The sequence below is a fragment of the Ictalurus furcatus genome, chromosome 7 (genome assembly GCF_023375685.1).
Source record: "Ictalurus furcatus strain D&B chromosome 7, Billie_1.0, whole genome shotgun sequence".
Lineage (NCBI taxonomy): Eukaryota > Metazoa > Chordata > Actinopteri > Siluriformes > Ictaluridae > Ictalurus > Ictalurus furcatus.
Genome location: NC_071261.1, coordinates 32,224,712 through 32,248,803, shown reverse-complemented (window position 1 = coordinate 32,248,803; position 24,092 = coordinate 32,224,712). Strand labels below are relative to the sequence as shown.

General features: G+C 41.3%; 1 protein-coding gene across 1 annotated transcript in view; it reads right to left on the bottom strand.

Moving 5' to 3' along the window:
* The window catches only part of LOC128610507 (receptor-type tyrosine-protein phosphatase N2-like), a 146,932-nt gene that overhangs the window by 98,356 nt on the left and 24,484 nt on the right, over window positions 1-24,092 (bottom strand). Inside the window, exon 2 of the mRNA XM_053629871.1 lies at window positions 16,159-16,209. Coding sequence (XP_053485846.1) covers window positions 16,159-16,209 — 51 coding nt within the window. The remainder of the gene's footprint in view (window positions 1-16,158; window positions 16,210-24,092) is intronic.

The window sequence follows — 24,092 nt, the reverse complement described above, 5'->3', positions numbered from 1 at the left end:
GGCATCATTATAGTGGACAACTTATGAAGGGTTACGTTTAGGCAGAAGGACAGGGTTCATGCTGACAGTATTAATTACAACCATAAGCCTATTAAATACAGTGAAATACTCTAAACCGCAGTCTGACACGTGAGGACAGAATAAAACCACAGTCTCGCCTTACACCTCACTCCACCATGACTTTCTAAGGACATAACAAGCATTAGCATTAGCATAAGTTGTTAGCCTAAAACTGACAAGGAAAATCAATTGTACAACTCAAGCAACCCACCGGAGCTGCACTAATGAAGACAAAGAAGGATCGGGAGTGGACGAGGACACGCCACTGTGCAGTGCTGTGCTGCTGAGCTGAAAGTTCAACAGTGTACCTGACTGTGGGTCTTTACTCAGAGTGACAATGGTTTATAGATGAAATCACACCACGTCCTCCGTTCCAATAAGAACGGATTACATGAATAATAATGAATGTCACAACACTTCCCGGTCTTAGCTGTATATCTAATTATCGATTTAGTCTAAAAGTCTTGTCTTATATGACATTATGCAACCTAGATTGTTTATAGTCTAATGTATGCGTTTCTGAGCTGTTAAATGACCTGATAATGTGTTGGTGTGATTTGTGTTTGCTTGCTTGTGTAAAATAATCAGTGATGGGGTGGTGTGATGAAGCGGAGTTACTGTTACCACCCCAACGTGTTTTATTGCTCTTACACCGCAGCAGCAGCATGCAAAGGACTACAATTATAAATAGGTAATGTTGTTGCCTCACAGTTGGAGTGTCCTGGGTTCGATCCGGATCTCAGGTTACTGTCCGTGTGGAGTTTCACACATTGTAACGGATGTGACTCAGCGAAGTTGTTAGGATTCGTCCATAATACACAAACCAAAATGCGATGATGATAATAATAATAAACAAAGAATAAGAATAGTCAAAAGGCTAGGCAAGGCTCCAACACGTCAGTAATGTCTATTTCCAAGATTCAAAGTATAATCCAGATGGGTAATTAAGAAACTAGGCAATAATAATAATAATAATAATAATAATAATAAACTTTCTTTTATAGAGCGCTTTTAAAAGCAGCTTCTAAAAGTGCTGTACACAAAATAAGCAGTACACATAATGTTTTTTAATAAAAACTAATAAAAATAACAACAACAACAACAACAACAATAATAATAAAAGTAGACATCAGTAGTCAAATGCAAGTTTAAAAAAGTAAGTCTTAAGTTCTTAAGTAAGGCAAGGCTCTAACATGTCGGTAATCTGTATTCCAAGATTCAAAAGATAATCCAGATGGGTAAACAAGAAAAAGAATTTACACGAGAGGTAAACAATCGGCAAGGCTTCGCATTGAATATCTGTCAACATGTGCTTTATATATTATAAATATTATAAAACAATGATAAAGAAGAGTCTCTAAAATTCACTCTGGCGGCATGGTGATGAACTGTCGCGGATGTTCTCCTTGCATCTGTGTTGGTTTCATGAAAGTTCTCCGGTTTCCTCTCATCTATCAGAAACCTGCTGGACTGGCGACGCTAACTTGCCCCTAGGTGTGTATGAGCGTATAAATATGTGTGTGCATGGTTATCTGCAACGGACTGACCTCCCATACAGGGTGTATTCCTGCCTCACACCCGGTGTTTCTGGCATAGAGTCCGGTTCCACCACCGCCCTGCCCAGGATATAGCGCATACAGAAGACGAATTTCTAACTATTTCTTCAGTTCAATGTTAAACCTTCAAAAATGGTTTAAAAAGTCATCCATCAAAAAGGTTTCTTAAGGAACCGAAAAAAATATGGCACTTTTATTTTTTCTTCTTGTAACCGGAGCTGCATAGGAGCTCCCGGTAATATAAAAGAATTATGCTAGCAATAATCCCTCACACTGCTGACACTGATCAGAATAATCTGTCTCGGTTACAGCTCTCACATCATCTCATCTCTGCAGATATGTGCGGCTCTGTTAATGTGATCCGGCACCAGGAGAAATATCCAGTGTGATTCGTGCTGTAATATTATTTCTGTCCGTTCCAGGATTAAGAGACAGAGTGGCATTGTGGGAGGAGAAGAAGACAAAGAAGAGGAAGAATAGGATGCTGACAAGATGCTCTGACTTTAATTAAAAGGCATTTTAATATCTATCTTAAAGCATACAAGAGACTGAGATATACACAGAGGAAGTGCCAATCAATAATTAATGAATAGCTGAATAAATTAATTCACTCACTCATGTGCTTGTTCTTCATTATTGCCTTGTATAGCATCTCGTGTTACTTAGATCTTAGCCTGTGCTTCTACTTTACATGTGCCTGTCATGTAATGTAGGCGCAGGACAGAGGCAAGTGCAGGTATGGTAGTTTAATCAAACAATAAGAAGTCCAAAGGATCAGGCAGAAATCAAAGTACAAGGCAGGCTACAGTCAAACAATCAGGCAAACAGGCTAAACTAGGCAGGACAGAGAATCAAGGTCAACAGAGTAAACAAAGTCAATAACCAGAAAAATCAAACACAATATGAGGCTTGGAAGTACGACAGAGACTAAGCAACTGAGCATAATACTTCGCAAAGTCATTGTTTAGAACCAGTCTCTTTATAATGTGGTTGTGAGTGCTGTGAATTGGATGCAGGTGTGCGTAATTAGAATGAATTTGAGTGTTCTAGGAATTGCAGTCCATGGCGGCCATATTTGTAGGCCTCAGTGCAGGATGGGAAATGTAGTCACTGGTTTGCAGTGATATGACAGAATCCCACCAAGGGCGCTTCTTCCAAAAGGCCAAAGAAGAACAGGCTTGGGAAGTTGTGTCATCAGCTTTAGACTGGAGCTTGACTTGGTGTCCTCAGCAGAGCATGGTGGCGGAGCGTCATCCTCAGCCACGCAAAGAGGCTGAGTGTCGTTCTTCACCGACTCTGCAGGCTGAACTTGGTTGGCTGTGTCAACAGACTCAGGCTTGAGCCGAACCTGGCTGGTTGTGTCAGCAGACTCGGGCGTGAGCAGAACTTGGTTGTCCGTGTCAGCAGACACGGGCGTGATCAGAACATGGCTGTCTGTGTCAGCAGACTCGGGCATGATCAGAACTTGCTTGTCCGTGTCAGCAGCCTCGGGCATGAGCAGATCTTGGTTGGTCGTGACGTCGGCATCAGGCGTGAGCAGGACCTGGTTGGTCGTGACGTCGGTTTCAGGCATGGTCATGTCAACAGACTCAGACTGGAGGATCACATCATCGATCTCAGACTGGAACTTGGCGTGGAAGGTCACCTCGTTGATCTCAGACTGGAACTTGGCGTGGAAGGTCACCTCATCGACCTCAGACATGAACTTGGCTTGGGAGGCCGTCTCTTTGACCTCAGACATGAACTTGGCTTGGGAGGCCATCTCTTCGACTTCGGACATGAACTTGGCTTGGGAGGCCGTCTCTTCGACCTCGGACGGGAACATGTCTTGAGAGGCCGTCTCGTTGAACTCGGACGGGAACTTGTCTTGAGAGGCCGTCTCTTCGACCTCGGACGGGAACATGTCTTGAGAGGCCGCCTCTTCGACCTCGGACGGGAACTTGTCTTGAGAGGCCGTCTCTTCGACCTCGGACGGGAACATGTCTTGAGAGGCCGCCTCTTTGACCTCGGACGGGAACTTGTCTTGAGAGGCCATCTCGTCGACCTCGGACGGGAATTTGTCTTGAGAGGCCGTCTCTTCGACCTCGGACGGGAACATGTCTTGAGAGGCCGTCTCTTCGACCTCGGACGGGAACTTGTCTTGAGAGGCCGTCTCGTCGACCTCGGACAGGAACTTGCCTTGGGAGGCCGTCTCTTTGACCTCGGACATGAACTTGGCTTGGGATACAGTCTGTTCGACCTAGGACAGGAACTTGACTTGGGAGGCCACCTCTTCAACCTGGGAAAGAAACTTGGCTTGGGAGGCCATCTCTTTGAACTGGAAAAGAAACTTGGCTTGGGAGGCCATCTCTTTGACCTGGGAAAGAAACTTGGCTTGGGAGGTTGTCTCTTCAACCTCGGACGGGAACTTGGCTTGAGAGGCCGTCTCTTTGACCTCGGACAGGAACGTGGCTTGGGAGGTCGCCTCGTCGACCTCGGACAGGAACTTGGCTTGGGAGATCGCCTCATCAATCTCAGGCTGTAGCTGGAGCAGAGGTCACCACATTGACCTCCGGCAGGGGCTCTGCAATGGAGACCACCTTGTGGGTCTAATGCTGGAGCTCTGGAGATGAGGTCGCCACGTTGACCTCTGGCTGCAGCTTTGTAGATGAGACCACCTCATGGATCTCATGCTGGAGCTCTGGGGAGATTGCCACGTTGACCTCTGGCAGGAGCTCGGCAGGTGAGTCCACCTCGTGGGTCTCATGCTGGAGCTCGGCAGGTGAGACCACCTTGTGGCTCTCAGGTTGGAGCTCTGGAGATGAGGTCGCCACGTTGACCTCCAGCTGGAGCTCTGCAGGTGCTCTCTTGTGGAGCCGTTTGTGAGCACGCCAGCTGCTCTTAAAACATCCCTGACAGCAGAAATATGATCCATGGATCCCAAGTTTCCTGCATGTGGGAAAAGCGGAGCTGTGTAGGCTGCCCTGTCGATCCACTCATAGAAAATGTGGAATTGCAGATCAGGCTTGCTCGTCACACTGACTCCCTCAAATATTGATCCAGGTTGTAGCTCTGCCCTGGACACCCAAACTCCTTCATGAACAGTTCCACAAACTGAGTTGCATTGTTGAGGGCACTTAACCCTGTACTGGCCAGATGCTCCGCCCATTCACGGGCCGGGCCATAAAGCTAGGACACAATGAGCCCAAGCCACTTCCTCTTGTCCGGTTTGAGGTTCATCAGGCTCGAAAAGTACATTTCGCAGTGGAACGTGAACTGCCTCAGGTAGTCACACAATCCATAATTCGGATCTGGGAGGTCTACGGCAGTACATTGGGGAAACTGGACTGAAGTGTGGCCAGACATCACCATGTACTCTGGCATGACACTCTCCTGCTGCTTACATGTTGAGGCGAAGTATTCTGTCACGTAATGTAGGCGCAGGACAGAAGCAAGTGCAGGAATGGTAGTTTAATCAAACAATAAGAAGTCCAAAGGATCAGGCAGAAATCAAAGTACAAGGCAGGCTACAGTCAAACAATCAGGCAAACAGGCTAAACTATGCAGGACAGAGAATCGAGGTCAACAGAGTAAACAAAGTCAATAACCAGAAAATCAAACACGATATGAGGCTTGGAAGTACGACAGAGACTAAGCAACTGAGCGTAATACTTCGCAAAGTCATTGTGTAGAACCAATCTCTTTATACTGTGGTTGTGGGTGCTGTGAATTGGATGCAGGTGTGTGTGATAAGAATTAATGTGGGTGTTCTGGGGATTGCAGTCCATGGTGGCCATGTTTGTAGGCCACAGTGCAGGATGGGAAATGTAGTCACTGGTTTGCAGTGAGATGACAGTGTCATCTGTCTTGCCATTAGCCAGACCCTTAGCTGCTCATTAGCTTTGACTCTACTTCCTGTTTCACTCTCATTCCTGTTCATTTTAGTTGATCACCTGATCTCATGTAAAACGCTTACAAGGCTGAGTTGTTGAACACGAATAAAATCGTCACACGAAGCTGCAAACACTACCGTTAACTCTTGTAACTTTTAATATGACTATATTCATGCAAATCGCTTAACCATACAGTGTTCATGAATATCCTAGTATTTCATTCGTATCCCTTTCGAGCGCGATAACCAAGCGGCTCATTCTTTGCACTTTTATTGCTTCCTCTACGGCTCTTTTCATTATCATTATATATTATTGCTATCATTACAGCGTCTTATTGCGCGTAATATTATTCACTAGAATATTATCACAGTGATTAGTGGTTGCTGAGTGAGAGAAGAAGAAAAAAAAAACAATTACAGAAATGTTCCAGCTGTCTCAGCTGCTCGGTTCTACACTGCTTATTTTCATCCGAGACAAGTCAGACGTTTCTGTAATTGGTTTTTCAGATGATAACCACATCAGTGTAGAGAGGGAGCATTTCTGAGAATGATAACGATCTAGACACAGACATGATGCGCAATAAAAATTCTGTCCATTGACCATCATTTCGGTGTTTATCTCTGACACCACCGGACCGGACAGAGCGAGTAAGCAGAGCTCTCAGTGGTGTCGTCACCCTCCTCGTCAACAGGACACGCCCTCGGTCTGACTTCACTCGGAGGCTCATCGAGGACGAGTCAACGTTTACAAAGTGCTGCAGCATGAGACGGAGCAGTGACGCTCTCGAACCCTCTTGAACTCATCTCTAACTTCTATTACAGTGACAGAGACTAGACGAACACTTTACCTACTGTTGTGGGTAAGAACTGGCAAATGAACAAATTGTGGAGAAAAACTGAGACACAAGAGCGAGACCATGTAACTATGCGAATCTGCCCAGACTGACTGTGCAAATAACCCTAGATAGCCCATTATCATTCTCAGATGTTCTTGGAAAAGCTCGTCAAAGAATTCTGTATGCACACTGAGCCATTAAATTAGCTCCGGTGCTTGAGGGCCACAGGGATTTTTTTTTTTTTTAACTATGGACACGTAGGCTATTCAAATCAGGAACGAACTTCATTAAAAAGTTGAATAAGAAGAAAAAGAGCTCTGTAAGCATCTTTAAAAAAAAAGTCTGAGTGTAACACCGGGAACAGTTTATATTAAACTATTTCTCAAATCACTCTGGCATTCTTCAGCAACGTAAGTCCAAGAACAATGTGTTACATTTTGCACTACATCACGTAGCTGATTATCCACACATGTAAAAAGAATACTGAAATTTACCATCGTATTTCTTTATATCAAGATCACATCATGTGACTGGTATTCTTCTAACCTGATGTCTTGGTTATTTAAGATCAGACTCCTCTACATGAGTAAAAACAGTGTTTTGCGTCACTGAAAATGAAGCTTCCTGAAAATGTCGAGAAATTTTGGAGGGATGCTCATGGATGTTCCCATTCTCACCTTGCCACCATCTTAGTTGAGTAAGCCTGGCTCACACTTACACCCTCGTCAGTATCATCTCTCAAACCTGTGTCAGTCACTGCAGTCACTTCTTACTCTTGTTTAATTTATCGGCTACGTTATGCTACATTAGGTTTGCAGAGTGGCTATAACATGGCTAATTCCTGAATTCTGGAGTATTCCTGTAATGATGGCCCATGTTGGACCCTTGTTGGGTACCAAGTGCACTCTCCACCATCTTGGATAAAGTACGAACAGGGACGAAACTGAGGGTATGCAGAGAGTGCCGCCTCTGGGACCACTAGATCACTAGATTTAAAAATCTATAAATAAAAATGTAAAACAGTGTAGATGTACATCTTTGGTGTTAACACAGCTGAAATTAACTATTCAAATGGAAAACTAACCGTCCATCATTTCAACACTGGCACTGTGATTAAGGTGATGATAGAACATAGGGTACTTCACTACTGCCACCTCTGTTTTCAAGCGTTGCTTTTTCTTTCTTGCTTTGCAGCCGTGCGGAACGCTCCTTAATGAGACAGGAGATTCGTGTGAAACGGTCAGGTCAATAGTGCACAGACGGTCCATAAAGCCTGATAGAGCTTCAATAAAGTGGAAGGAAATGACTTGTGTATGAGCGACACTTCCATTCCGGTGAACTGATGCACGGTCCTGTCCTCTTTCAGTCGTCTGGGGGCAAAATTTACTCCGGTCCTTCGTTATGTGTTCATAAGCAGGGCATGAATCTACTGTAAATCAACACTGAAGGACTTCTGAGAGCATTCTATTAAAGCACTTGAAGTGAAAGTAGAGGTTTCACGTAATTCGACTTTATCCTTACGTGAAAGAAAAAAGAATAATTATTATTACAAGTCAACTGTTTCAGGATATTTACTGAATCCAGTAAAAAGCGCATTAATAAAGCTTTAGACTACCGATTCTAATCCAGATTATTTGGCCGGCATATGGGCTAAATCATACACATGTTGCTTTTATATAAAGTAGCACATCTATTGTAAAAGGTAATGTAACAGGTTGATGCTGTAGATAAGTATCTTCCTTGCTTTTTTTTTTGTAAAACTGTCTAATCATTTAACAGCACTAACACATAAAAGCTTAATATCCCCATAGTGTCATTTTCAAGGTAGGAAATCATCAGCAGCAAAGCTGTGGGCACATTTCATTAACACATACAGTGCCCTCCACTAATATTGGCACCCTTTGTAAATATGAGCAAAGAATGCTGTAAAAATTATCTTTATTGTTTAACCTGTTGATCTTTAAAAAAAATCACAAAAATGCTCTGCTCTCATGGATATCAAAAATTACAAATAAAGCACAGGTTTATCAGAAAAATATCCTTGTGATATATAGATGTGCAACAATTATTGTCACCCTTTTAGTCAATACTTTGTGCTACCTCCCTTTGCCAAGATGAGAGCCAAGAAGAGATGGTGGACTCTCCTCTTCAGTTCACCCCACAGGTTTTCTATGGGGTTCAGGTCAGGGGACTGGGATGGTCATGGCAGGACCTTGATTTTGTGGACAGTAAACCATTTTTGTGTTGATTTTGATGTATGTTTTGGATCACTGTCCTGCTGGAAGATCCAACCACGGCCCATTTGAAGCTTTCTGGCAGAGGCAGTCAGGTTTTCATTTAATATCTGTTGATACTTGAGAGAGTCCATGATGCCATGTATCCTAACAAAATGTCCAGGTCCTCTGGCAGAAAAACAGCCACAAAACATTAAAAAGCCACCACCATATTTAACAGTGGGCATGAGGTACTTTTCTATATGGCTACCTTCCAGTAGTGTCTGGCACACTGAAGACGCTTGAGTTTGTTTTTGGATGAGAGTAGAGGCTTTTTTCTTGAAACCCTTCCAAACAACTTGTGGTGATGTAGGTGACTTCGGACTTCCAGGTTGATTCATAACAGTTCCAGTTGACTGGAATTTCTTAATTATTGCCCTGATGGTGGAAATGGGCATTTTCAATGCTTGTGCTATTTTCTTATAGACACTTCCCATTTTGTGAAGCTCAACAACCTTTTGTCGCACATCACAGCTATATTCCTTGGTCTTACCCATTGTTATGAATGACTAAGGGAATTTGGCCTGTGTGTTACCTCATATTTATACCTCTGTGAAACAGGAAGTCATGGTTGAACAATTTCCTGTTCCTAGTCATGCAGGTGTACTAAAATATGTACTGTAAAATATCACTGGGAATATACTTCAAATATATTTTTCTTATATGAATTTGTAGGGGTGCCAATAATTGTTGCACACCCATATTTTACAAAAATATATTTTTTCTAAATAAATATTTTTTACAATAAAGCCCATTTTTCACAGCCTTTGTTGATCATGTTTACCAAGGGTGCCAATGTTAGTGGAGGGCACTGTATACCCAGAAGATATTTTGTGAAACATGTTGCCTCAAGGCTGTATTTTGTCTTTCCAGAGGGACACAAGAGCAGAGCACAAAATTAGACATTCTGTAACTGAACCAGAACAAATAAATGAAAGCTGAAATGTTTAGAAAGAAGCATGATTAGCCTTATCTCAGCTGGTGATTAAAAGTGACAGCATGGGTGAAGGGATCCGATAGAAAAACATCAATCATCCTCCACTGCACAATTTCAGCAATAAAGCAAAAAACGCTTACACCAAAAACAGCAAAAAAAAAAAAAAATATATATATATAATATATATATATATACATATATATATATATATATATATATATATATATATATATATATATATATATATATATCCACAAATGTTCTTGAATCTGCACAAATAACAAAGGTACCTCAATTGCCACACATAACCTGCCAGCAAGATTGAACTAAAATACACACAATTCATCGTAACAACATAGTAATGACGGTTAAAGATGATGGTCAGAAATGTAAGTTTTCAGGGTTGTTTTTTTTTTTTTATAAACTGCATTAAATTCTGAGTCTGAAGAAATGTGGCAAGAAATATGCATCACTGATGGAATATTTGGGAGGTGACCTTTCTATCATGGAATATTTGTTCTGAATTTTATCAGTTAGCTAAGATAGCTAGCTAGCAGAAACCTCCTGTGGTAAATTCAGCTAGCTAGCAGAATCCTCCTGTGGTAAATTCAGCTAGCTAGCAGAAACCTCCTGTGGTAAATTCAGCTAACTAGCAGAAACCTCCTGTGGTAAATTCAGCTAACTAGCAGAAACCTCCTGTGGTAAATTCAGCTAACTAGCAGAAACCTCTTCTGCTAAATTCAGCTAACTAGCAGAAACCTCCTGTGGTAAATTCAGCTAGCTAGCAGAAACCTCCTGTGGTAAATTCAGCTAGCTAGCAGAAACCTCCTGTGGTAAATTCAGCTAACTAGCAGAAACCTCTTCTGCTAAATTCAGCTAGCTAGCAGAAACCTCCTGTGGTAAATTCAGCTAGCTAGCAGAAACCTCCTGTGGTAAATTCAGCTAACTAGCAGAAACCTCTTGTGGTAAATTCAGCTAACTAGCAGAAACCTCCTGTGGTAAATTCAGCTAACTAGCAGAAACCTCCTGTGGTAAATTCAGCTAACTAGCAGAAACCTCTTCTGCTAAATTCAGCTAACTAGCAGAAACCTCCTGTGGTAAATTCAGCTAGCTAGCAGAAACCTCCTGTGGTAAATTCAGCTAGCTAGCAGAAACCTCCTGTCGTAAATTCAGCTAACTAGCAGAAACCTCTTGTGGTAAATTCAGCTAACTAGCAGAAACCTCCTGTGGTAAATTCAGCTAACTAGCAGAAACCTCCTGTGGTAAATTCAGCTAGCTAGCAGAAACCTCCTGTGGTAAATTCAGCTAACTAGCAGAAACCTCCTGTGGTAAATTCAGCTAACTAGCAGAAACCTCCTGTGGTAAATTCAGCTAACTAGCAGAAACCTCTTCTGCTAAATTCAGCTAACTAGCAGAAACCTCCTGTGGTAAATTCAGCTAGCTAGCAGAAACCTCTTGTGGTAAACTCAGCTAGCTTCTAGAAACCTCTTGTGGTAAATTTAGCTAGCTAGCAGAAACCTCTTGTGGTAAATTCAGCTAGCTAGCAGAAACCTCTTGTGGTAAACTCAGCTAGCTTCTAGAAACCTCTTGTGGTAAATTTAGCTAACTAGCAGAAACCTCTTGTGGTAAATTCAGCTAGCTAGCAGAAACCTGTGGTAAATTCAGCTAACTAGCAGAAACCTCTTGTGGTAAATTCAGCTAACTAGCAGAAACCTCTTGTGGTAAATTCAGCTAGCTAGCAGAAACCACTTGTGGTAAACTCAGCTAGCTTCTAGAAACCTCTTGTGGTAAATTTAGCTAGCTAGCAGAAACCACTTGTGGTAAACTCAGCTAGCTAGCGCAACTTTAGTTGGATATAATCGTAACCTCCTTTGGTATATTTCTCAATTGTTAATTACAAATAAACAGTGAAAATTGTTATTATTTTGTCCTCTGGGAAACATAAACACCCCCCCCCCCCCCCCCCCCCCAATGTATCGTGCTACCTCTTGCACATCAGTGCACGTTTGCACCTTTTGTAATAGTCGTGTACGAGTCCCTCAGTCATCCTCAGTGTGAAAAGACGGATCTGAACATCATATACCCGCTGATGGAAAGGGCTCAGATATGCAGAAAAGTAAAGAATGTGCAGGACCTGGAGGATTTTTCTGAAGAACAGCGGGCAGTTTAACTGCTCAGGACAAACAAGGGACTCATGATCAACTCTCACAAAACGTAAACACAGTCGTGGATCATCCAGGTAACGACACACGGGATTAAGAATCACGGGTATGTAAACTGTTGAACTGGTTCATTCATGTAAATTCTGTAATTATTGTGTCTTGTGGACTATACGTAAACATCTGTAATGTGAAATACATTATTCAGGGCAGAACTAAATAAACAGCAACATGGGATTTTAATGATATCCGTGACCTCCTGCAATGAGTTTAGCTAGCTAGTTATTTTGAGGTCATCATTTTTTCCCAGTGTGTGAAAGTGGGCGCTTGTAGCACTGCACATCTCAAACTTTTCCTTTGTGACTGAAACAGTGGTTGTTGTTTTTTTTTTTCTGGTTTTTTCATTCTAACTTGGCAGGAACATTCCTCACATTCTTGACTTGATTTTGACCCTCACTGACACTGCATAAAAACAAGAACATGATTAAAATGCTACAGGATAAAATTACAACATGCTTCGGTTTAGGCTACAATATACTCACACTGGTACACACACACACACACACACACACACACACACACACACTCTTCCACACAGAAAATCAATAACCATCTCCCAGACCTGATGGATCTTTAACTTCTTGGACTGGTGCTTATTGTATCCACAGCCAGCTATCAATACCTGCACACTTCCTGAGAATTAAGCATATTTGATGGCTTGGCATGAGTCCTGTTTGCTTGTCAAACTAGACAAAGAGCCTGGAGATACTGTAGATAAGTTGTTAAAATCTGCTAAATGTGTCTTCAAATATGATGCAGCCGTGTACAAAAATGAGCACCAGGACATTGAGATCAATCCGGTATTGGATAGGAGAGCGAGCAGAGATGTAGCTACAGGACCCCATTGCTTGGGACCCTGAGGTTTGAGACAGTCTTCTGAAGGTCCATGAAAATGTCCAATCTCAAAGTGCAGAATTCCCCCAAAAGCTCTGATGGGTACTGTACAATGCAATACCAGGAAGCCCTCTGAACCCCCATCCCACTAGTTTGTGGGATTTCCGCACGTTTATTTCGAATTGTTGCACTTTTCCTTTCATTTCAAATGAAGAGAATTGAACTGTCTTTAAACCAGAAGAGAAAGAGGAAGTTGAACATAGAACTGTGGAAAGTGAGCTGTTAAAAGTGTGGTGATGAGGTAGTTTATTAGTAACTGAAAACAAAACATTGCACCTCGTTCGCAGGAGCATTTTCACAATTAATGTGGTGTTCATAATAATCCTGTTAGTTGGGAGGAAAAAAAATCGTTCGTATCCTACAACTCATTCCTTTACACACTAACGTGAACCTCGAGAGCCTCAGAACGGATAACTGTCGATGACTTCTGCGATTTTTTATACGGATCATTCTATCAAGTTTAAATCACGCCAACTTAATGACTGCCATGTGAAACTCGGTCCGTATTAATGACTTGAAAACAAAGCGATCTAAACACATCTGTAGTTTAAGATGACCAGCTGTTCAAAGGACAAAAGTAATGGCACCTAATAAAAGGACGAAGTGTTCGTGTGTTTATAGTTTATAGTTGCTGAGCTGCGTTACTGGACGATTTAGCACACAACACTCTTAGGAGGTGGTCTTTTTACTATTTAGTCTTTCATTGCTTTACCTTTTATGGAGTTTTGCGGGCGTGGTTAAATGTAAATCAGCTGTGCCGTGAACGTGCTTGGTAATTTACGGGTGATTGGCGTTTATCAACACGAGGATGAAAATGATCAGCAAAGCTTTTATAAATCTGATGGATGTTTTGCGGTCAGCTTGTGAGAAACATTTAAAAACGGGTTTACTAAAAGATTAATAAGCGAGGCTCAATGTTATTTAAATGAAAAAAAAAATAAAAAATGGCCATGCTATACGTGTCGCTCAGACTAGATGTCTTGACTGTCTTGCTCTATAAACATTCATCATTAATAGCAGATTTGTTGCTATGTCTCTATATTTGTTCAAAACCATGCATATCTCGGCTCACTCTTCATCCTGCTCTCTGCTAACTTTAACACTAGAGTATCTCAGTGTATTTTACACCCACACACTCTGTAAGGCTATTGATCTTCGCCGGTCCTCAAGCAGCACAGGAAGCGTGGTTAAATCAGCGCGACGTCCAACACCAGCAAGTCTGATTAAAGCAGATGTAACAAAACACTCTAAACTAGATTTCTCACAGTCTGGACCCCAGGCTTTGATTTACAGCCTCTGGGTAATACTTCGGTAGTGATGTCATCCCAATAGATATTTTTTAAATGACCACAACTGCTCCTTTGATCATTTTGATAGTTGTATTCATGTTAACAGATCGACACTAAGTGAAGTTGGACATAATGATAACCAATAAACCTTCTTAGCAGCAGTGTCCCAAGTACAGTATTTGCTCAAAAGTAACATTTCTTGATTTCCAATGTCATTTTTATTTAATGTTACCTTAAGAACCACTATTAATTGATCATTTATTGCACATTAGCAATGTTAGCCAGGTAGCTGGTGTAACTAGTGCCATGTTCTTAGACTAAAATGTTTCCTGCTTCCTGTGAACTTGCAGATGATCCGACTTTGCATAACTTTTATATAGGCTCAACGGCCACTTTATTAAGAATACCATGTGCAAAAGCAAGCAGATACAGGTGAAGCGCTTCATTTAATGTTCGCGTTAGGAACTGCTGATCTCCTGCAATATTGACACTCAGCAGTCTCTAGAGTTTACACAGAATGTTGGGATGAACAAAAAAGATCCAGTGAGTTGCAGTCCTGTGGGCGGAAACGCCTGGTTCGAGCTGACAGAAGCCTACTGTAACTGAAATAAGCACTCTTTACAACCCTGGTGAGCAGAAACGCATCGCAGAACGCACGTCAAACCTTGAGGCAGATGACCATATCAGGTTCTGCTCCTTTCCGCCAAGAACGGGAATATGTGGCTACAGTGGGCACTGGCTCACCGAAACATTGGAGGAAGACCAGGCGAGGTCTTTTGGATATATTTATTCATCCCACATCTAATAAATAAATAAAATAATGAAATAAATAAATAAATAAGCAGCAGTCAGAAAGATGGATGGGCCTGGCAATTAGCAGCTAATCTCATCCAGCCTCCCTCTGTGCTGTTTCTGTTGTATTATCTATTCACTAAACAAAGCCTTACATTGGCAGGAAGCCCAACTGGAGCACCTCTGAGACCGACAAAACACGTCATTCTTATTCACTCTTAAAACAACTGATAAAGCGCAGCACAAAGGCAGGGATGAGGAGAAAAGAAGTCTTCCAACTCCCCGAGCGTGTGTCTGCATATTATTTCTCTGTTGAATGAACTCCCGGAGCACTCGGGCCTCCACTCCTCACTGCACTCCTTTAATTAAGCTAAACGATTTGCCGTGCCTCTTATTGTTTTTTTTTATATATATATTATTTCTCCTTGTGGCGTAAATCACCTCAGCACTGCGGCAGAACGCTGGGGAAATCAGGGAGCACGACTCTGTTATAAGAAACCACACAGAAATGATCAATTAACTGCCAGAGAGCCACTCACTCACGGACAAACACGAGAGAACGAGCTAAAAACACCAAGTCAACTAACTGCTTCTAAATTCAAAATCAATAGGTGAGTAGGTGAAAGTGAAGGAGGCGTGGCCTCTGTGTATCAATCTCAGTGAAGGAGGCGTGGCCTCTGTGTGTGTTAGTCTCAGTGAAGGAGGCGTGGCCTTTGTGTGTGTCAGTTTCAGTGAAGGAGGCGTGGCCTCTGTGTGTGTTAGTCTCAGTGAAAGAGGCGTGGGTTCTGTGCTTGAAAATAATCAACTGGTGGTGTGGTGTGATGAGTTATTGTTTCCAAAGTTGATTAGTTTCATATAACAGCACATCCCCAAGTGTTTTATTCCTCTTATACCACAGGAACTTGCCAACAGTTTGAATAATAATAATAATTAAAAAATTAACATCACATCATACTTTTATCCATTTATAATTACATTTAATGTTTTGGAACATTGGTGAAACAAGTTAGTTGCTGTTCTCACTTACATTAGCAGCTATAAAAGTCGCTCCCTTACCTTTTTCTCTCTTTGAAATGAACATGAATAAAACATGACAGCTTGTCATATTTGAGAGAAAGCACAAAGCATAAACTCCTCTGTCCTGAAGATGTCAGAAAACTTAAAGTTACAGCTTTACCTCTGACACTGGAGACTCATTCCTTAAATGTTAAGTTACAGAAAACTTCACTATATCAAAATTACACACACCGTACAAGTCCCTGTGAATGAGCTGCTACTGTAGAGACGATAACATATTGCATTAATATAAAGCTGTGGTTTGCAGCTGCACTACTGTATGAGCTGATGATATAGAAAATTAATCAACACCTGACCAAACACAATCCAGCATTCAACAGCGCTTTCGTTAGAAAGATAGAAAGTTGAACTTACTATTAATGCAAACTTCATGTAGCTCACATAGATCATCTTCAAAGAGACAGCCTGAAAGCAAACACACACACACACACACACAAACATACAGTCATTACAGAGAGAAAGAAAACACAGCAGTGTTTATACCAAGCTGACAAACTGAAGTGCAGTAAATGTCAGAGTTTGCACACGTTAATGAGACGTGAGGTTTTATTCATTACTGAAATATTCTAAAAGTAATCAGAGCTAAACTCAGCTGTGTAATTCAGATCTTAAACTCACCCTTTATACAATCCGTACACATCTTTATAGTGTCTGCAGTGAGAGAAACAGACTGAGCCTAAAGCAAGGTCACAGGTTTACTCAGCTTTGTTCTCCCTCCAAACATCTACCAAAGCTGTTCACCAATATTTTATTTAAAACTGAGAAAAATAATGTTTACGCTGTCTTAGAAAGTTTGTGATGTTTAGGTCTGAGGAAGATGAGCTGGTCTTCCTGTAGCAGGACGGAAGCTAATTTGTTCTGAACTACACTGAGTGAAGACTTGAGTGAAACCAGAAGCAAAAATCTGCTAAATCTAACTCCAACCTTCATCAGTGTGCTGTAGAGTGACAGTTATCCATAAAGTGTTTTTTGTAATAAAGTGTACATACTGTACACATGGTAATACACTGTACTAACTGTACATACTGTATTAATTGTAAGAAACTGTACTAACTGTAAGAAACTGTATACTGTACTAACCGTAAGATACTGTACCAACTGTAAGAAACTGTACATATGGTAAGAAACTGTATATACTGTATATACTGTACTAACTGTAAGAAACTGTACATACTGTATTAACTGTAAGAAACTGTACATACTGTACATATTGTATTAACTGTAAGAAACTGTACTAACTGTAAGAAACTGTATATACTGTATTAACTGTAAGAAACTGTACATACTGTACATATTTTATTAACTGTAAGAAACTGTACTAACTGTAAGAAACTGTATATACTGTACATACTGTATTAACTGTAAGAAACTGTACATACCGTACATATTGTATTAACTGTAAGAAACTGTACTAACTGTAAGAAACTGTATATACTGTACCAACTGTAAGAAACTGTACATACTGTACTAAGAAACTGTATATACTGTACATACTATACTAACTGTAAGAAACTGTACATACTGTAAGAAACTGTACATACTGTATTAAGTGTAAGAAACTGTACATACTGTATTAACTGTAAGAAACTACATACTGTAAGAAACTGTACATACTGTACATACTGTATTAACTGTAAGAAACTGCATACTGTAAGAAACTGTAGATACTGTACATACTGTACCAACTGTAAGAAACTGCATACTGTAAGAAACTGTAGATACTGTACATACTGTACCAACTGTAAGAAACTGCATACTGTAAGAAACTGTACATACTGTATTAACTGTAAGAAACTGTGCATACTGTAAGAAACTGTAGATACTGTACATACTGTACCAACTGTAAGAAACTGCATACTGTAAGAAACTGTACATACTGTATTAACTGTAAGAAACTGTGCATACTGTAAGAAACTGTACATACTGTAAGAAACTGTGTATACTGTACATACTGTATTAACTGTAAGAAACTGTACATACTGTAAGAAACTGTACATACTGTACTAACTGTAAGAAACTGTATATACTGTAAGAAACTGTACATGCTATACATACTGTACTAACTGTAAGAAACTGTATATACTGTAAGAAACTACATGCTATACATACTGTACTAACTGTAAGAAACTGTATATACTATACTAACTGTAAGAAACTACATACTGTAAGAAACTGTAAGAAACTGTATACTGTACATACTGTACTAACTGTAAGAAACTACATACTGTAAGAAACTGTACATACTGTACTAACTGTAAGAAACTGTACATACTGTACTAGCTAAGAAACTGTACATACTGTACTAACTGTAAGAAACTGTACATACTGTACTAGCTAAGAAACTGTACATACTGTACTAACTGTAAGAAACTGTATACTGTACATACTGTAAGAAACTGTACATACTGTACTAACTAAGAAACTGCACATACTGTAAGAAACTGTGTACACTGTACATATTGTAGTAACTGTAAGAAACTGTACATACTGTAACAACTGTAAGAAACTGTATGTACTGTACATACTGTAAGAAAATGTACATACTGTAATAAACTGTACTAACTGTGTTACGGCCCAGTCTAGGTTAGGCCACACAGAGTAACCAGCTCAGGATTCAATGGAATTTGACCTTTAAATAAGGGAAGCCAGGAATAACACAAACAAGGTTGTTCAAAAAGGTTGTGGTATATTGTAAAACACAGAATTATATACATATGTACATAACAAGTACAATTGTACTTGTACATAACTGTACAAGGAACCAAACCAGGTGTAACTTCAGGGTGGGTCAAGGCCAAAATAATAAACAAAAGAATTATATTATTAGGTAGCTAGCTTACCTAGAAGGAAAATAACAAAGAAAATACAAATACTTCCCTAACTACCTAAGCCAAAAACAGAGACAAAAGGACCCTCTCCGAAAAGAAATGGCAGCCCCACCCCTACTGCCGGTGAACCAAGTGAACATATATTCAATGGTGAATAGAATGCACATAAACAGATACAGGGACAACCAAACTCGAAGTCAAAAACCAGGCAAGAGTCAAAACCAGAACAGCAGTCAGAATACAGAATTTGATATCACAAGGGCGAGCAACATAAACCAAACAATCTCCTAACAACAAATCACACATAACCACCTCAAACATCCCACACCATTCTCACTCCTCTTCCTCTTTAAATATGGTCGTCAATCAGTGATGTCATCCTGGGAGGCGGGAGCAAGGCAGGCTAGGGCAGGCTGGAAACTCGGGGAGGGAGTTTGACCTGCACACAAAATATGGCACAGCACACAAAAAAACTTCCCATCCCAAAGATAGCAGGTTGTAACAACTGTAAGAAACTGTACGTACTGTACTAATTGTAATAAACTGTACATATTAACATATTGTACATACTTAAGCTGACACCCTTAAGAAAAGACGGGTCCACATCACGTACATCCAAGAGACAAAATGGAAAGGAAAGGAAAAATTAGAGATGCACACAAGATGATCTATTATGGCACAAGCTCGGAAAAGACTGCAGTGGCAGTCATGGTCATTCAACACAACCACAAGAAGATTACCAATGTCATCAGACTGTGAGACTGACTCATTTCCATCAAGATTGACTAGGAATCAACCACCGCTCAAGTCATGTCCTGGTATGCCGGTATACTGCAAGCTGGGTATACCGACAATGAGAAGAACACATTCTGGGATAGCCTTGACACACATCTACGGTTGATTGCAGAGGTAACTTTGGGAAGAATAAATTCAGACAAAGATTCACAGACAAGCAAATGTGCTAGTGGAATAAAGAAGTACAGCAGGCGATCAAGGAGAAGAAGCTAGGACTCAAGATCTGGAGGAGCACGCATCTCAGTGTCAACCAAGAATGATTGCCACCCCCTGTCCACCTCTGGACATGCACCATCATTAACAATCCTGGAAGTAAAGAAGGCTGTTGAGAAGATGAAAAATGGGAAGGCAACTAGCCCCGATGACATATCAGTCAATACCTGGAAGATGTTTGGAGAATGTGGAGCAGCATTTCTAACCACACTATTCAACCACATCATAGCCGAGAACACACCACCCCACACTTGGACAACAAGCATGACCATGCCGATCTTGAAAGGCAAGGGGATGTCAGCGAGTGTACCAACCACTGGCCAATCCAGCAATTATGCCACAGGATGAAGATATCTGAAAGCGTGCTGGACCGGCACCTCCAAAGCATCATCGCCCTAATGCCCAACCAGTGCGGCCAAGTCAAGGGACATGGAACCACCAATGCCATCCATGCTGCTTGGCTGCTGATGGAGAAGCGCCAGGAGAAGAAGCAGACTTTACCACAATGTTGCAAGCGCAGTTCAATGCCTAACCGGATTTTCGCCACCCATCGACATCACGGTCAGTGTCCACCAGGGCTCAGTCCTTTCACTTGTGCTGTTCATCCTTTGCATGGACACGCCAATGGCTGACCTGCAAATGTCTCATTCCTCAACACATCTCTATGCAGACGACACTGTGCTTGCAAACGCAGATTGCACAGCCCTTCAACAACAAATGCAGAAATGGAAGAATCCACTAGGCGAGAACGGAATAAAAAGTAACCTTACGGAATATCTACAACGCGGCCCGCAAACTGATGGCACCATACACATTGATGACCAGGGGCTGAACAAGACCACCCAATTCAAATACCTTGGGTCCCTCATCACCTCGGAGGGCAACACCCAGCTGGATGCCCAACTCACTGGAGTTCTTCACTGAGGTGGATGCCAATCCACCTCAAGGGCAAGTTTTACAAAATGGTCATTCACTCGGTGGAGCTGTACAGAGGAGAATGCAGGCCAGCAATGACAAAACACAAGCAGGCGCTCCACGTCATGGAAATGAAGATGTTGCGATGGTTGCTTGCAATCTCATGGCTCGATCGCTCAAGAACAATGATGTAAGGACGACAATAGGAGTGGTGCCCATTGGATGAAGATGCATGAAGGACGACTGCGGTGGTTCGGTTCATATTATGCATAGCGATGAAAATTTAATTGCCAAGACTGCTCTCCGATTCCACCCTGGAGGACATTGACCAGGTGGGAGACCCAAAAAGCGCTGGATGGACCGCATCAGAGAAGATAAGAAAGTGGTGAACGTTGCTACTGATGGCGCCCTTGACCGAAATAAGTGGAGAACATTCATACTGTACATACAGCAATATTCTGTATATACTGTACTAACTGCACTTACTGTACACACTGAAGTAGTTCTGCTAATAAACAGGGCTGAATGTGAGAAAGGGTGAAACTCAGGTAGAAACAAACAAACTGATGGATGCATCAATGGATGAGTAGCAGAATGAGTAAATGGATGAGTAAATAAATAAGTAGATGAACTGATGGATGAATGAAGGAATGAGTGAAGAGACTTGATGGATAAATTAACAGATGGATGGATGAATGAATAGATAGGTAAGCTAAAGAATGGATGGATGGTTGGATGGATGAATGAATAAATATTTACATGAGTAAATGAGTGCACATGTCGTCATCTCACACAGTTTCTGAGACAGCACAGATGCAGCATGAAAAAAAAATAGCTCTTCTATTAAATATTCATACATTCTCTAGCACGCGCACACACACACACACACACACACACACACACACACACACACACAGGGGACTGGTAAGGGCAGACACATTCACACAAAGCAGTCTCCCTGTCTCACAGAGGAGAGGACAGAGATGAGAGTGAAAGGCTGTGAAGCAGTGTGTGTGTGTGTGTGTGTGTGTGTGTGTGTGTGTGTGTGTGTTCAGTTATAAAATACAACAGGGAGAACAAGATGTTCCCAAGAGGACATGAACAAATTAGAACTTCATAACTCTACCAAACCTACAGGACGTCCTTGGTCACCCTGACACACACACACACACACACACACACACACACACACACAGATGTAATGTATGAGGTTTTCTGGTCAATAGCAGGCGAGAGAAGTAAGGATCAGTGGTGTGATCTGCGTCGAGGCTGATTATGGAGAAGTGTAATTAAAAAGCGAAAGCGTCGCAGTGTGTACAGGACGATGCCACTGGAGTGTGTTTGCCCATCATCGGCTACAGCGCGCTGGAGAGCGGATGCGAGAATGCTGAAATGATTTACTTTAATAACTTATTTAATTAACGTTTTCTTTATCTATTAAACACGCGGGAAACGGGTGCGGGGGTTTAATTAGCGGAGAGCATTCATTAGAGATTCGCTTCAGTCTCGGGCTCTCGCACGTGCACAGACGAGTGTGTTCCCGAGCCGTCGCGTCGCTTTCGACTCGGAACGCTAATTACGGCGCGCGCCGTGATCCGCGCTGATTGGGATCCTGACAAACTCGGAGCGAGAAGTTCAGAAGCAGTCGCACAGCTTTAAAGGAATAACAGACTTAACAATGAACCAGCAGCGTGACGCAGGCTGTCATCTTAACCCTTTCATATCCAAACAAATCTCTGAGGAAACATCAGTGAGTGTGAAAAGCAGGAACGCCGCTGCGAGATGAAAGAAACACTACAGCTGTCGTTTTGGTTCACAGAAAAAATATGAAACAAAATGAATAGCGAGAAGGGGAAAAATCCTGTAAGAAAATGAATAAATAATGGGGGGGTCTACGAGATTTACGAGATCGAGACGAGAGAGTGTGCGTGTGTGTGTTTGTGTATGTGTGTGTGTGTGTGTGTTCATGTGTGTGTGTGTATGTGTTTGTGTGTGTGTGCATGTGTGGTGTCTGTATGTGTCTATGTGTGTGTGTGTGTGTGTATGTCTGTGTGTACTTCTGTGTGTATGTATGTGTATGTATGTGTGTGTATGTGTGCATGTGTGTGTATGTGTGTGTTTGTGTGTGTGTGCATGTGTGTGTCTGTGTGCGTGTGTGTATGTGTATGTGTGTATGTGTGTGTTTGTGTGTGTACATGTGTGTGTTTGTTTATGTGTATGTGCGTGTGTGTGTTTCTGTATGTCTGTGTGTGTGTGTGTGTGTGTGTATGTGTGTGTGTGTGTATTCACAAAGGCTGGTGAATTTTCACATATGGGAAAACATGTCTGACCTGAAGGAAAGATAAAAGTGACCTGAATCCAGAGGAAGGCGTTTCTATAGTAACAGCTCATTCACAGGGACTTGCACCGCGGACGAGCCACATAACTTACATCACACTGATTAAAGCACGTGTGTAATCGCTGATATGGTGACGTTTATTTACCATTCATAACCGTGACCCATGAAAACCCGTGAATTATAAGAAATGACAGTTACAACAACTAAATACTGACAAATAACAAACGTCTGTTTTCATCTGATTCCATTTCACTTTATTGAACCACGTTTTTATTTTATTTTCTTCTGCAGTTTGTAGCTCTCGTGAAGTTGAATCGAATTTATTCAGCATGACACTTTGGTTTAATGTTATGATGTAATGAAATCTTCACGTGGCATTTACACACAGAGTAAAGCTTTCTGTGTAGAATCTGTTCAAATGTGACAAACATGTCACTGTTTTCATTATGAACCTCTCGAGCTTAGTGTATAGAACAGGAAATGGTTACAGTACTCTCTCTCTCACACACACTCACACACACACACTTTATTTTTAGCAGAAACACTGACAAGCTGAGTGTTTAATCAGGACGTGTGCTAATGTGTTTACTGGTTTCGAGAGCCATTACGCTGTGCGGAGGCTTTTGTTTTTCTGACGGCTGCAACAAACAACGCGCTAATAATTTTACCACTGAATGTTAAAGTTAATAAACTGTTTTTATTCTAATGCTTTACATGCTGTTGTTGCACGCAAACACACTTCTCAAGTAATCAACATCTAAAGCTCGCTTGTGTTTGGGCTAATTTACAAAATCCTCTTAAGGAACATGTCTAATTTTCCACAAATGTAGCCCTCAGGACATGTGTGTAAAGTGTTGAGCTTTATACTGGAGCTATGAGACTAATGTAGCCAACAAGCAGTGGGAGATTAACATTGCTATGGATGAAGAGTTAGAGTTATTTTTGTGTGTGTGTGTGTGTGTGTTCTGTACATAATGTTATTTTCTGTTACACATCAAAGATAAAATAACGCTCTTTCCCTCGATCATATGTTGTTTTTTTCCAGCACAAGCTCAAGTATAAATTTCACAACACTTTTAGGCGAATGAACAACAGCCATAAAAAATTTAATTTAACAAAGTCTGTCTATTCGCATCAGAAATGAAATAAAAACAATGTTGGTTTGCAGGAGTGGCCAGAATTTCTTCAAGAGCAGGTGA